The following is a 15,889-nucleotide window of genomic DNA, read 5'->3' as shown; positions in this document are numbered from 1 at the left end:
CAGACTAGAGCAGTGTAAGCACACATGCGCAAATACATTGGCGGAGTTCAGGCAGCGCTCGCTTGCCCAAACAGGAAAAAGTCCCCAAAATGCAGCAAATAAAGTTTGCTAGTTGTTGCTGCTACAAGTGAATGTCGTCACATTGCAATCTTGAGGTTACAGGGACAAGACAGTCGGAAAAAAAAAAATATCAGATGCGTTTTGACTTCTTGCAACTCGCTTGTCATGGTGCCAGTGCCCTTCATGGTCGCAATGTGACCATAAATTTACTTGTATTGCACTGCAATTAGCAGCAACACCTGTCGAGCTTCGATCGCATGACCAGTATAGCGCCCATAATTGCTGTCTAGCACTAGCCTAAATGTTAGAGTAACTAAGTCTACGTTCACATTAGCGTCGCGTCGCCGTTGCGTCGGCGACGCAGCGGCGACGCACGGAAAAACGCGCGCGTTTTGCGACGCGTGCGTCGTTTTTTGCCGAAATCGGACGCAAGAAAAATCCAACTTGTAGCGTTTTCTTGCGTCCGACGCTAGCGTCTAAAACGACGCACGTGTCGGAAAACGCGTGCAAAAAGACGCACGCGTCCCCTATGTTAAACATAGGGGCGCGTCGCCGCTGCGTCGCCGACGCAACAGCGACGCACATTAGCGTAACGCTAATGTGAACGTAGCCTAATGCACACTTTGGTTTAACAGACTGATAAATATATAGGGACATGTGTTTGGTTTTTTTCATTTTATCAACAGTTTTACAACAGTGCGCCCAGAGACACTCAAAAAAATAAATCTCTAAAATTTATTATTAACATTTGGCTGTATAATATGTAACCAAATTATATAAAACACTAATACAAAAAAAGCTTTCAAATATATTTTATTTTTTAAAAAAAGTCATAAACATTTTTTTTCTTTTTTGCACAGACTTCAAAAACATTAACAAAAAGTCCTAATCAGTTGTTCCCTTTGATGTACTTCAATTAAGGCCCCAGTGTAAACTTAAATTTTCCCTCTGTATCCTCGCTCCATGTGCAGAGATACAACACTTAGCAGGTTTTACAGCTTCGATCTCTGGGGAAATAAAAATAACATTGAAGAAAAACTACTACATGCCACCAATACAGCTCATGCGAACATTAGGATCTTCCTATGAGAAAGAGAAAAGAAAAAATGGACTGTACACAAATCTTTAGTACTAACAGTTGAAGGCATGTAAAAAAAAAACAACAAAAACAAAACAAAAAAAAAATTTAGAAACCATTTAATTATTTGGAAAAAACATTGGAAAAAGTGGGAAGCCATGTTGGGGTGAATTCACAAGTGGCAAGATTTGTATGAAATTGTTGCCACTGTCCTATTTACCTGAATAGGGCTCCTACAGAAATCCATGTGATTGCCACAAATCAATCATATTCAGATTAATGGAACAGATATTCACAAGTAGAAATTTCAGCAATAAATTTGCCATTTGAGAATATCCCCTCATGGTGACATTCATTTGCACATAGCGAATTCACAAATGTTGACTTTGTTTTCACTTCGTGTTTAGAAAATGGAAAGCTCCTTCAGGAGTGGTGGAAACACTTTTCAGAAGCTGGTTCATGTCTCTTCTCGGCTCAGTCAAAACCGCTGTTGAAATATTCCATGAAAGATCTCTATGTACAGTGTAGTCGTAGAAAGAAGGGGAGGGCATGAAAATGAGGGAGAATAAAAGTGGGTGTTTTGCATTGTAACATAAGTTTAAGTCAACGTCTTTAGCTCGTTAGTCACAAATCACCAAGATTTGACCAATGTGAGATTTAGTAGGTTCAAGCTTAGTGCAAGACTGTCCTCGGTCTCTATCGGCTTCTTCATTTGGGGTCTGGTTTGTCTTGCAGCAGTGGTATAATGGACTCCCATGCTGTAAGGCACTTAGGAAAAAGAATTAATGAAAGTGTGTTAACAAAACAACAGCATTGAAGGGGCTATCTCACAAACCAAATCGGTTCAATTAAAGAGGACCTTTCACCAAATTTGTCATTTTGAACTGAACACAATGTAATTAGCGCAACAGAGCGGAATTTTTTTTTTTTACTTGACATCTCCGTTGCAAAGTGTTTTGCACCTATACAGCAAATATATAGAGTACAGACCAAAAGTTTGGACACACCTCATTTAAAGATTTTTCTGCATTTTCTTGACTATGAAAATTGTAAATTCACACTGAAGGCATCAAAACTATGAATTAACACGTGGATTTATATACTTAACAAAAAAGTGCGAAACAACTGAAAATATGTCTTATATGTCTTATATTCTAGGTTCTTCAAAGTAGTCACCTTTTGCTTTGATGACTGCTTTGCACACTCTTGGCATTCTCTTGATGAGCTTCAAGAGGTAGTCACCGGGAATGGTTTTTACTTCACAGGTGTGCCCTGTCAGGTTTAATAAGTGGGATTTCTTGCCTTATAAATGGTGTTGGGACTATCAGTTGTGTTGAGCAGAAGTCTGGTGGATACACAGCTGATAGTCCTACTGAATAGACTGTTAGAATTTGTATTATGGCAAGAAAAAAGAAGATAAGTAAAGAAAAACTAGTGGCCATCATTACTTTAAGAAATGAAGGTCAGTCAGTCAGAAAAATTGGGAAAACTTTGAAAGTGTCCCCAAGTGCAGTGGCAAAAACCATCAAGCGCGACAAAGAAACTGACTCACATGAGGACCGCCCCCGGAAAGGAAGACCAAGAGTCACCTCTGCTTCTGAGGATAAGTTTATCCGAGTCACCAGCCTCAGAAAATCGCAGGTTAACAGCAGCTCAGACTAGAGACCAGGTCAATGCCACACAGGGTTCTAGCGGCAGACACATCTCTACAACAACTGTTAAGAGGAGACTTTGTGCAGCAGGCCTTCATGGTAACATAGCTGCTAGGAAACCACTGCTAAGGACAGGCAACAAGCAGAAGAGACTTGTTTGGGCTAAAGAACACAAGGAATGGACATTAGACCAGTGGAAATATGTGCTTTGGTCTGACGAGTCCAAATTTGAGATCTCTGGTTCCAACCACCGTGTCTTTGTGCAACGCAGAAAAGGTGAACGGTTGAACTCTACATGCCTGGTTCCCACCGTGAAGCATGGAGGAGGAGGTGTGATTGTGTGGGGGTGCTTTGCTTGTGACACTGTTGGGGATTCATTCAAAATTGAAGGCATACTGAACCAGCATGGCTACCACAGCATCTTGCAGCGGCATGCTATTCCATCCGGTTTGCGTTTAGTTGGACCACCATTTATTTTTCAACAGGACAATGACCCCAAACAAACCTCTAGGCTGTGTAAGGATTATTTGACCAAGAAGGAGATTGATGGGGTGCTACGCCAGAGTCACCAGACCTGAACCCAATCGAGATGGTTTGGGGTGAGCTGGACTGCATTCTCTGGGACTCTGTCACCTCAATTTGGCAGGATATTAAAATGAGCTGTTACCGGTCAGATGGGCGGCGTATCCTCATAATTTCTACACCCGTCCGTCCCTCTTTTCCGCAATAGTTTGGTGCATAAGAGTATGCGTGCACCATAGTTGGCGCATGTGCTTGCAGTCTTTGGTGGTGCGCGCGCAGTATGCTTTGCCCTACTGCGGGCAAAACCAAAAACATTACTACGCATGCACCCCTGTACTATGTCCCAGAACACAGCGAAATACTTCCGGTACATAGTGCGTGGACGTATGTGCAGTAATGCTTTCCCACGGTAGAGCAAAGCATACTGCGCGTGCGCCACCGAAGACTACAGGCGCACGTGCCAACTATGGCGCACGCCTACTCTTATGCACTAAACTATTGCGGAAAAAAGGGACGGACAGGGTAGAGAAATTACGAGGATGCGTCGCCCATCTGACCGGTAACAATTCATTTTACTATCCTGCCAAATTGAGGTGTCAGAGTCCCTTTAAGATTGTTGGAAGACCATTTCCAGTGACTACCTCTTGAAGCTCATCAAGAGAATGCCAAAAGTGTGCAAAGCAGTCATCAAAGCAAAAGGTAGCTACTTTGAAGAACCTAGAATATAAGACATAATTTCAGTTGTTTCACACTTTTTTGTTAAGTATATAATTCCATATGTGTCAATTCATAGTTTTGATGACTTCAGTGTGAATTTACAATTTTCATCGTCCTGAAAATACAGAAAAATCTTTACATGAGAAGGTGTGTCCAAACTTTTGGTCTGTACTGTATATCTTGGTACAGTGTTAGCCAGTAGATAGAAAAATATTTAGAATTGAGGGTCCTCAGTGGTTGATACCTTTTAATGGCTAACTGAAAAGATGGTACAAATTGCAAGCTTTTGAGACTACTCAGGCCTCTTCATCAGGCATAGACTAAAAGAAATTCTGGAGAATCACATATTTATGCACAAAACATCACAGGAAAAAAAAATAACCATGGATAAGACAGGTGACGAAGCAGAATTACCATGGGTGATAAACAGTTATGTCCATTAATATTGGACCAGTTCTTAGACAAGGAGTGTTTTATTGTCCTCTGATTGGGGTCTGGTTCTGTTGTAATGACCACACATGGTCTGAAGGGCAAATTCCTTAGTTCCATCGTTGATGTAAAAAGACATAAATCCATGAGACACATTCATTCCTGCACTAAGACTGTCAAAGGTCATCATCAGTTTATATTCCCATATTTTTCTGTCTCTGAGAAGTTACCTTTTAAAACAAGTAATTTCATGTCCATAATGTTATGATCTGGGAGACAGAAATGTATTGCCACAGGTAGATCCATTCTTTTTTTCTCTTATTTTATGGCGGTGAGAATTCATCCTTGTCCTCGGTTTTTGCCCTGTCTCCCCTACCCCCAGTTGGATATTTAGGACAAATAATTAGGTACACCACATTAGAAGAAGTGACGCAGCTGAAAGTACCTGGGATCTTGTAGTCCTGATGTGAATTGGAGATCTTCATCTTGTCCGTGGTCATTATAAATGGACAGGTTTTACATTTTTTCTGATTGCAAGGAAGTGCCTGAGAAGTCTCGAAAGCTTGCAATTTGTTATTATCTTTTCAGTTAGCCGTTAAAAGGTATCAACCACTGAGGACTCAATTCTAAATATTTTGCACCTATAGAGTTTTTTTTTTTTTATGTCAAAGTAGACATTACCAAAGATTTCACTGAGGGCATCTAGTTATTCCTTTTTCTGACACTGACCAATCATAATCAGGCAGTAACACTGGGAAAAGAAGAATAAGCCCCTTTAATATCTTAGGCTCAGTGTGAGACATGTACTGCCAAACTTTCTGCTCTCCTCCCTGCATAAAGGACATACTAGTGCATCTCACTAAATTAGAATATCATCAAAAAGTTAGTTTATTTCAGTTCTTCAATACAAAAAGTGAAACTATAAGAGTTATTACAAACAGAGTGATCTATTTTAAGTATTTATTTCTGTTACGGTTGATGATTATAGCTTACAGCCAATGAAAACCCAAAAGTCATTATTTCAGTAAATTATATTAAGTAACAAAAAACACCTGCAAAGGCTTCCTAAGCATTTAAAAAGGTCCCTTAGTCTGTTTCAGTAGGCTCCACAATCATTGGGAAGACTGATGACTTGACAGATGTCCAGAAGGCAGTCATTGACACAATCCACAAGGAGGGGAAGCCACCGGAGGTCATTGCTAACGAAGCTGACAGTGGCATTCAACACGCGCTTCTGGCAAGCACGACGGAAATCTGCCCATCAGTGTCACGTGATTGCGGGTCACCGATGGGTTGGCATGACAACCAGAGGTCTCCTGCAGACCACTGTGGTTGTCACAGCCAGATTGCTATGAGCGCCACCCTGTGGTCTGCACTCATAGCAAGTGAGTAATTCTGCTACATAAAGGCGATCTGATCATTGCCAGTATGCAGCAGAGCCGATCGGGTCATGGAGACTATTGAGCATGACAAAAGTTAAAAAAAATTATATATATATATATATATATATATATATATATATATATATATATATATATATATATATATATATATATATATATATATATATATATATATATATATATATATATATATATATATATATATATATATATATATATATATATATATATACACAAATCAGCACTTCCAATGTGAACACGTGCAAGCTGCAAACTGCACCCCAAAAGTTGTTGTCCAATTTGTCCTGAGTACGCTGATACCCCATATGTGGGGAGGAACCACCGTTTGGGCGCATGGGAGAGCTCGGAAGGGAAGGAGCGCCATTTGGAATGCAGACTTAGATGGAATGGTCTGCAGGCGTCACATTGCGTTTGCAGAGCCCCTAATGTACCTTAAACAGTAGAACCCCCCCACAAGCGACCCCATATTGGAAACTAGACCCACCAAGGAACTTATCTAGATGTGTTGTGAGAACTTTGAACCCCCAAGTGTTTCACTACAGTTTATAACACAGAGCCCACAAAAATTATTCCCACAAAAATTATTTTTTAGCCCCCAGTTTTGTATTTTCCCAAGGGCTACAGGAGAAATTGGACCCCAAAGGTCGTTGTCCAATTTGTCCTGAGTACACTGATACTCCATATGTTGGGGTAAAGCCCTGTTTGGGCACACGGGAGAGCTCGGAAGGGAAGGAGCACTGTTTTACTTTTTCAACGCAGAATTGGCTGGAATTGAGATCGGACGCCATGTCGCATTTGGAGAGCCCCTGATGTGCCTAAACAGTGGAAACCCCCCAATTATAACTGAAACCCTAATCCAAAACACACCCCTAACCCTAATCCCAACGGTAACCCTAACCACACCTCTAACCCCGATACACCCCTAACCCTAATCCCAACCCTATTCCCAACCGTAAATGTAGCCCCAACCCTAACCCTAACTTTAGCCCCAACCCTAGCCCTAACCCTAGCGAGAAAATGGAAATACTTTTTTAAATTTTTCCCTAAGGGTGATGAAGGGGGGTTTGATTTACTATTTATAGCGGGTTTTTTAGCGGATTTTTATGATTGGCAGCCATCACACACTGAAAGACGCTTTATTGCAAAAAATATTTTTTGTGTTACCACATTTTGAGAGCTATAATTTTTCCATATTTGGGTCCACAGAGTCACGTGAGGTCTTGTTTTTTGCGGGACGAGTTGACGTTGTTATTGGTAACATTTTCGGGCACGTGACGTTTTTTGATCGCATTTTATTCCGATTTTTGTGAGGCAGAATGACCAAAAAACAGCTGTTCATGAATTTCTTTTGGGAGAGGCGTTCATACCGTTCCATGTTTGGTAAAATTGATAAAGCAGTTTTATTCTTCGGGTCAGTACGATTACAGCGATACCTCATTTATATAATTTTTTTATGTTTTGGCGCTTTTATACGATAAAAACTATTTTATAGAAAAAATAATTATTTTTGCATCGCTTTATTTTGACTTTTATATTTTTTCGCTGATGATGCTGTATGGCAGCTCGTTTTTGTGGGACAAGATGACGTTTTCAGCGGTACCATGGTTATTTATATCTGTCTTTTTGATCGCGTGTTATTCCACGCTTTGTTTGGCGGTATGACAAAGTGTTGTTTTTTGGCTATTTTTTTTTTTTACGGTGTTCACTGAAGGGGTTAACTAGCGATATAGTTTTATAGGTGGGGTCGTTACGGACGCGGCGATACTAAAATATGTACTTTTATTGTTTTTTTTTATTTAGATAAATGTATTTATAGGAAGAATATTTTATTGCTGTGCACTGTGTCAGATCAGCGATCTGCTGTGCACTTCTCCCGGCTTAGTGAAGCCACCTCCCTGCAGGACCCGGATGTCGCGGCCATCTTGGATCCGGGGGCCTGCAAGGAGGAGGAGGAGGTAAGAGACCCTCGCAGCAACGCGATCACATATCGTTGCTCCGAGGGTCTCAGGGAAGCCCCATCCCTGCGCGATGCTTCCCTATACCGCCGGCACACCGCGATCATGTTTGATCGCGGTGTGCCGGGGGTTAATGTGCCGGGGGCGATCCGTAACCGCTCCTGGCACAGTGCCGGATATCAGCTGCGATAGTCAGCTGACACCCGGCCGCGCTCCCCCCGTGAGCGCAGCCGATCGCTATGACGTACTATCCCGTCGGTGGTCATACGGGCCCACCCCACCTCGATGGGATAGTACGTCATATGTCAGAAAGGGGTTAAACACAGTCGGCTGTTCATTTCTCCTGGGAAATCTGGTGACATCTGCTGGCCGCTACAGTGAACTGCAACTGCTTTTCGAACAAGGAAAAGCTCTGCTGCCACCTAGTGGACAAAAACAAGAACTACAAGTACCTGCTTGGTGCTTTAGGGATTTTTTTTTTTTTTTTTTTATAGCTCCCAAGAAACATAAGAATTGATAATTGATAATTCTCCGGAGAAAGGATAAACTGCAACAACAGAGGGCTCAGACTCTGACTCAATTTACATCACCAATTCAGCAAATGGATCGCTACGTGTTACGTAGCTCACAAAAGCCGGAGAGCCCTAGTCAAACAAGCAGTGGGAACCACAGTAAGGGGGAAGACATCATGGACCCAAACCCCACAGGAGAGGATGCTACTGCAACACATTCACAACAGAAAACCCATGGTGGGAAAGGCATTGAAGACCTTGAAGACCTAACAGTGTAGCAGGGAAGACCCTTCAAGATTGATAACAATAGACTATAACAAACTTGCTGCTGACATGGCAAGTAGCATCATGCCAGACATCCAAAAGACCCTGGAACAGGCTATTAAGAATGCTCTCCGGCACATTCAAAAGGAATTGGAGGAACTGGAGGGTGATAACGTGCAGCTCTCCTCACAGTTGAAAGAGACAACTACAGAAACAAAAAGCCTGTCTGAGAAGGTCGAAGACCTGGAAAACAGGTTAAAGCGCAGAAACTTAAGGCTAGTGAGGCTCTCTGAGTCGATCCCTGCAGCTGAACTGCAAAGACTCTGCGAAAGAGACCTACCAATGGCCCTGGGAATTAATCATGGTTGTAGGGTTGAAAGGGCTCACAGAATTGGGCCAGATCTACCAAGGATCGAGTGACCGGACATTAATACCACGTCAAGTAATCATGAAATTCCTGGACTATAATGAGAAGTTTGACATAATGAGAGCATATAGAAGATGTTCCCGGCCAGGGATGAAAGTCCTACTATTTGAAGACTATTCCACGGAGGTGGCAAAACGCAGGAGAGCCTTTAGTAAAATATGTGCAGCACTCTATCAAGCAAAGAAAAGCTTTGCACTGCAATACCCGGAGACCCTGAGGATTTTTCAAAACGAAGGGGAAAACCTCATCTACAACTCACCGAGTGATGCAGAAAAAGATATGGAAAAAATACTACGCAACGCAAAAAACATCGAACAAAGAAGAGGCCGTGAGGAAGACCGCTTCCCCTCAACACCAAAGCCTCAGAGGACATATGGCCAGTCCAGGTGAAGCACCATAGAAAAGGACTGCACCATATACATCTTGCTCTTGACTGCTCTCCCCCTCACCACACACACACACACACACACACCTTTCCTACAAACAGGACAATGCCTCCCCAAGATGACAGAAGTGTCCATTGGCTCCATATTTGGGGGGAAGCGAAAAGAGCTATGCAAAGGTGCTGCCCAGGGCGGAGGAGAAGATGCAGATGGCATTTTGACAATTATTTATGACATGTAGTGTGGGATATGTTTCTTCCCACAGGTTTTTTTTCTTTCCTTTTTTCTGGGGAAGTAAGAAAGAGAAAAGTCCACAACGCTATTAGTGGTGTAAGAAGCTAGAAATACACTACAGCGTATTGAGAACTCACTGTTTGCTTGCTTTAAGGTTTTAATCTCTATCCCCTTTCATATCCGTGTTGAGTCTTTTTTTCCTTTCTCTTCTACCCTTTTCTAACCACCTGAGAATCTCCCTTTAATCCGGAGAACCCTTAGAAGGAAAACAAAGCAAGAGGCAATAGGCAGTAGTGACAGTGATTATGAAGATCATCTCCTGGAATGTGAAAGGCCTAAGATCCCAGAATACAAGAGTAAAGATACTGAGACATCTGAAAAGGTACTCGCGGATACTGTATTGCTTCAAGAAACCCATCTAAAGGAAGAGGATTTTTCTAGGCTCAACAAGCTGTGGGTCTGGAAAGTAGTGGGCTCAGCAGCTCAAGGTAGACCCGCAGGGGTAGTGATACTATTCCATTGTAATTTTGTATTTAATCTGCTGTCCGAGGAGTGTGATGATTAGGGAAGATGTGATTGGGTCACCATAGAGGATGGAGGAGAAGTCTATTCAATCTACAATGTATATGGACCTAATGGTTCAAACAAAGTCTTCTTTAATGACCTGGAGAGGAAAACTGTCTTGGACAACTCATCACTGATAATTACTGGGGAGGAGGACAGAAAGAGCCAGAGCCTGATCCCTTCAAAAAAGACTTTAATCCCCTACTTCCTTGAACAAACTGGATAGAGAAATTTTTAGCGTTGGCTCCATCCAGAGGATAGAGAGTTAACCCACTTCTCTCATGCCCACCAATCCTGGTCAAGGATAGACTGTTCATCTCAGAGAGACTATTAAATAGAACGAAGTCAGTGGTGATCCACGACCTGGTCATATCTGACCATGCTCCAGTGCGTATGGAATTGGTGGATAACCAGATAAAAAGAACACATTACATGTGGAAATTTCCAGCTTATCTTACAAAAGATGAGGGATTTAATGACAAACTACGGGGCTGGTGGAAGGAATTTGAATGGGACAACAAGGAACATGCAAACCAGCACGCTTTGCACTGGAATATGGTGAAAGAGGTACCAAGAGGCAAAATTATGAAAGAGTAGTGGAAAAATACTCAGATTCTAGTGCGAAGCTTAGAAATCTATATACAGAGTTCTTGCAGAGCCCCACAACTCAAAACAGGGAACAATAGAAGCTAGCCAAACAAGAGTTTGAAACCTGGATTGATAGGAGGGAGCAGATGTTCCTCTCTAGGCAAAAGGCTGAATTGCTGAGATATGGGAACAGAGCGGGGAAATTGCTGGCAAGACTGGCAAAAGGGAGACTGCAGGCGAATCCCATACATAGATTACGAGATGGCCAGGGAAATATAACCTCCGATACCAGGAAAATCAATGAAACACTACAAAACTTTTACAAAGAATTGTATAAACCCTCACATACTAAATTTGGCAGAGGGTAAAAAATTCCTCCAACAAGTCACTCTTCCAAAACTAACACAAGAACAACAAGATGCAATTAATGCAGAAATAACAGAAGGAGAAGTGAGACAAACCATAAGTAATCTTCAAAATGGGAAAGCACCAGGCCCAGATGGATTTGGCGGGGAGTTTTAAAGGGCCCTCAGGGAACATATCTCCCCACTGCTAAACTATTACAACACCATTCTTTTAACGGGGGTCATACCAGAAAGATCTAAAGAAACACATATTAAAGTCATACCCAAACCAGGCAAGGACCCCCTTGAGGCCTGCTCTAACAGACCCATTTCCCTTATTGATTTAGACCAGAAGATTATGTCAAAAATAATGGCGGACAGATTGGCAGTAGTATTACCCCAACTGGTGAACCCTGCACAAGTGGGGTTCGTTAAGGTTAGGGCAGCGGTGAAAAACATACGAAAGGTACTAACTGTGTTGGACGGAGTGGGTTGCCGCAGCCAGTCGGGAGAGAAACCGGCTTTGCTGGCTCTGGTAGCAGAAAAAGCCTTTGATAATGTTAGCTGGGACTGGCTGGGGGCAACTCTGGACTTGTTCAACATAAAGGGCAATTTTAGAATATACCTGAAGTGGGTGTATAGGGACCAGACAGCTAGAATACACAAGCCAGGCTTCCTCTCTGAGCCATTTCATTTATATACAGCCATTTCATGTACAGCTGACATGTGCGCGCAATAGCGGCGGGTGAAATCGCTATTCACCCGCCGCTATTAACCTGTTAAATGCCGCTGTCAAACACAGACAGCGGCATTTAACTACCGCATCCGGCCGGAAATGACGTCATCGCCGACCCCAGTCACATGATCGGGGGTCGGCGATGCATCAGGAAGGTAACCATAGAGGTCCTTGAGACCTCTATGGTTACTGATGCAGGCCTGCTGTGAGCGCCCCCCTGATGATCGCTGCTATGTAGCTGAGCCGATCAAGTGGTGCCAGCTTCTAGCCTCCCATGGAGGCTATTGAAGCATGGCACAAGTAAAAAAAAAAGTTTTTAAAAATCTGAAAAAAAATATAAAAAATATAAAAGTTTAAATCACCCCCCTTTCGCCCCATCCTAAATAAAACAAACAAAAAAAAAAAAAAATCAAACGTACACATATTTGGTATCGCCGTGTTCAGAATCGCCCGATCTATCAAATAAAAAAAAAGCATTAACCTGATCGCTAAACGGCGTAGCGAGAAAAAAATTCGAAACGCCAGAACTACGTTTTTTTGGTCGCCGCGACATTGCATTAAAATGCAATAACGGGCGATTAAAAGAACGTATCTGCGCAAAAATGGTATCATTAAAAACATCAGCTCGGCACGCAAAAAATAAGCCCTCACCCGACCCCAGATCACGAAAAATGGAGACGCTACGGGTATCGGAAAATGGCACTTTTTTTTTTTTTTTTTTTTTAGCAAAGTTTGGATTTTTTTTTTCACCACCTAGATAAAAAATAACCTAGTCATGTTAGGTGTCTATGAACTCGTAATGACCTGGAGAATCATAATGGCAGGTTAGTTTTAGCATTTAGTGAACCTAGCAAAAAAGCCAAACAAAAAACAAGTGTGGGATTGCACTTTTTTTGCAATTTCACCGCACTTGGAATTTTTTCCCCGTTTTCTAGTAAAAGACATGGTAAAACCAATGGTGTCGTTCAAAAGTACAACTTGTCCCGCAAAAAATAAGCCCTCACATGACCATATTGACGGAAAAATAAAAAAGTTATGGCTCTGGGAAGGAGGGAAGTGAAAAACGAAAACGCAAAAATGAAAAAGGGCCGCGACTTGAAGGGGTTAAAAAAAAAAATGCAATAACGGGCAATCAAAATAACGTTTTGCACCAAAATGGTATCATTAAAATAACGTTTTGTCAGCTCGGCGCGCAAGAAATAATTCCTCACCCAACCAGAGATCACGAAAAATGGAGACACTAAGTTTGGAATTTTTTTTCATCATTTAGATAAAAAATAACCTAGACATGTTTGGTTGTGTATGAACTCGTAATGACCTGGAGAATCATAATGGCAGGTCAGTTTTAGTATGTAGTGAACATAGTAAAAAGCAAAACAAAAAACAACTGTGGGATTGCACTTGTTTGCAATTTCACAGCACTTGGAATTGTTTTCCCATTTTTCAGTTAAAACCAATGGTTTCGATCAAAAGTGCAACTCGTCCCGCAAAAAAACAAGCCCTCACATGGCCATATTAACTGAAAATTTAAAAAGTTATGGCTTTGGGAAGAAGGCTCTGGGCAGCAAAACACAAAAATACTTCTGATCATGAAGGTGTTAATGGAAAGTTGAGTGGAAGGAAAAAGTGTGGTAGAAAAAGGTGCACAAGCAACTGGATAACTGCAGCCTTGAGAGGATTGTTAAGAAAAGGCCATTCAAAAATTTGGGGGACATTCACAAGGAGTGGACTGCTGCTGGAGTCATTGCTTCAAGAGCCACCACACACAGACATATCCAGGAGACATGGACTACAAGTGTCGCATTTCTTGTGTCAAGCCATTCATGACCAACAGACAACGCCAGAAACGCCTTACCTGGACCAAGGAGAAAAAGAACTGGACTGTTGCTCAGTGGTCCAAGGTGTTATTTTCAGAAGAAAGTAAATTTTGCATGTCATTTGTAAATCAAGGTCCCAGAGTCAGGAGGAAGAGTGGAGAGGCCACAATCAAAGCTGCTTGAGGTCTAGTGTGAAGTTACCACAATCCGTGATGGTTTGGGGAGCAATGTCATCTGCTGGTGTAGGTCCAGTGTGTTTCATCAAGACCAAAGTCAGCGCAGCAGTCTATCAGGAAATTTTAGAGCACGTCATGCTTCCTCTGCCCACAAGCTTTTTGGAGATGGAAATTCCATTCTCCAGCAGGACTTGGCACCTGTCCACATTGCCAAAAGTACCAGTATCTGGTTTATAAACAGTATCACTGTGCTTGATTGGCCAGCAAATATGGGGTATTGTCAAGTGGAAGATGAGAGACACCAGACCCAACAATGCAGATGAGCTGATGGCTGCTATCAATGCAACCTGGGCTTCCATAACACCTCAGCAGTGCCACAGGCTGATCGCCGCCATGCCACACCGCAGTGATGCAAAATGAGCCCCGACCAAGTATTGAGTGCATTTACTGAACACACATTTCAGTAGGCCAACATTTCAGATTTTAAAATCATTTTTCAAGCTGGTGTTATAAAGTATTATAATTTACTGAGATAATGACTTTTGGGTTTTCATTGGCTGTAAGCCATAATCATCAACATTAACAGAAATAAACACTTGAAATAGATCACTCTGTAATGACTCTGTATAGTATATGAGTTTCACTTTTTGTATTGAAGAACTGAAATAAATTAACTTTTTGATGATATTCTAATTTTGTGAGAAGCACCTGTATTCGTGAGCACATGAGACCGGAGTGTGATAAACAGCTTTTAGCTTTTTTCTTTGGCTATCAGTATGGGGGTGGTGGGGGAGGAGTCTCCTTCCAAACACTTCCATTATCTCTCTCAAATTCAAAAGAGCTTAACCGACAGGACCAAATACATAATAATATTGCCAAAGAAAGTATAGTGCTGCCAGCTTTACAGTACTACCGTACTTCTCCCCCAAACTTCTTTCTGGAGAGAAAAGCTGAAAGCCAGTACTTCAACACGTTATCACTCAGCACTGCGGAATGCAGACTGTCATGTCTCACGCAGAGCCTATTGTAGGTTATTGTGGGGGGTAATTTTTTTCCCCCTGTATGCGATTCCCAGCCTATAAATGGCAGAGATGGCAGCACTTTGACAGGAGAAATAGTAGAAGTGTTTGTAATAGGTCTCTGCCCCACCCCCCACAATAACTGCCAGAAATGAGAGATGAAAGCTGTCAGTCAATCACATTCAGATCTGCTGTACTCCAGCACGTCATCACTTTGCAGTCAGGAAAGCAGACTATTTGTCAATACATGTGTCACACTGATCTAAACTATTGTGAAGAGCTACAGAAAGTAATGAATTTAGGCTTGCAAGAGAGACCAAAAGCAGCAAAAAAGGATTTGGGGGTATGTAAAAAGCAAAGGAAAAGTCAAAGATGCTATAGGATTTTTACACCATGAAAAGGGTGAAGTGGTCAAAAATGATGTTGAGAAGGCCGAACTTTTAAATTCCTATTATGTATCTGTGTTTTTTAAGAAAGCAAATCAACATCAACTCATCGTCACGGTGCCATTAAAGGAATAAACGAAACCACTCTATCCATAAATAGAAAGATGTGAGAGAACACTTGGCTAATTTAAATTAATTTAAATCTCCTGGTCCAGATGAATTACTTCCTAGGATACTGAAAGAGTTAGAGGAAATTGCAGAACCACTAGCCAGAAAATCCTGGAAAACAGGAGAAGTCCCAAAAGATTGGAGAAGGCCAAATGTTGTCCCAATCTTCAAAAAAGGAAAGAAGACCGAGTCTGTAAATTACAGGCCAGTGAGCCTTACTTCTAAACCATGAGAGATATTTGAACAAATTATTAAACAGCATGTATGCAAGTACTTCGATAAGAACACAGTAATTAGCCATAGCCAGCATGGGTTTCTAGCAAACAAGTCATGTCAGACTAATTTCTTTCTATGATGGAATCAATGACTGAGTGGATCATGGAAATGTGGTTGATACATTGTATTACGACTTCAGCAAAGCATTTGATAAAGTA

The 15,889-nt window shown here is 41.8% G+C and overlaps 1 protein-coding gene across 2 annotated transcripts in view; it reads right to left on the bottom strand.

Moving 5' to 3' along the window:
• Positions 1 to 856: 856 nt before the first annotated feature.
• SNX30 (sorting nexin family member 30) overlaps positions 857 to 15,889 on the bottom strand; it is a 95,678-nt gene continuing 80,645 nt past the window's right edge. Inside the window, exon 9 of one of the 2 annotated variants that reach the window (XM_069767104.1) lies at positions 857 to 1,906. In XM_069767104.1, the coding sequence (XP_069623205.1) occupies positions 1,847 to 1,906 (60 nt within the window). In that variant the 3' untranslated portion in view covers positions 857 to 1,846. The remainder of the gene's footprint in view (positions 1,907 to 15,889) is intronic. The other variant, XM_069767113.1, reaches the window with a different exon arrangement.

Source organism: Ranitomeya imitator, chromosome 1 (genome assembly GCF_032444005.1).
Source record: "Ranitomeya imitator isolate aRanImi1 chromosome 1, aRanImi1.pri, whole genome shotgun sequence".
Classification (NCBI taxonomy): domain Eukaryota; kingdom Metazoa; phylum Chordata; class Amphibia; order Anura; family Dendrobatidae; genus Ranitomeya; species Ranitomeya imitator.
Note: the sequence above shows the minus strand (reverse complement) of the source record. Positions and strands in the feature narration are given on the sequence as shown.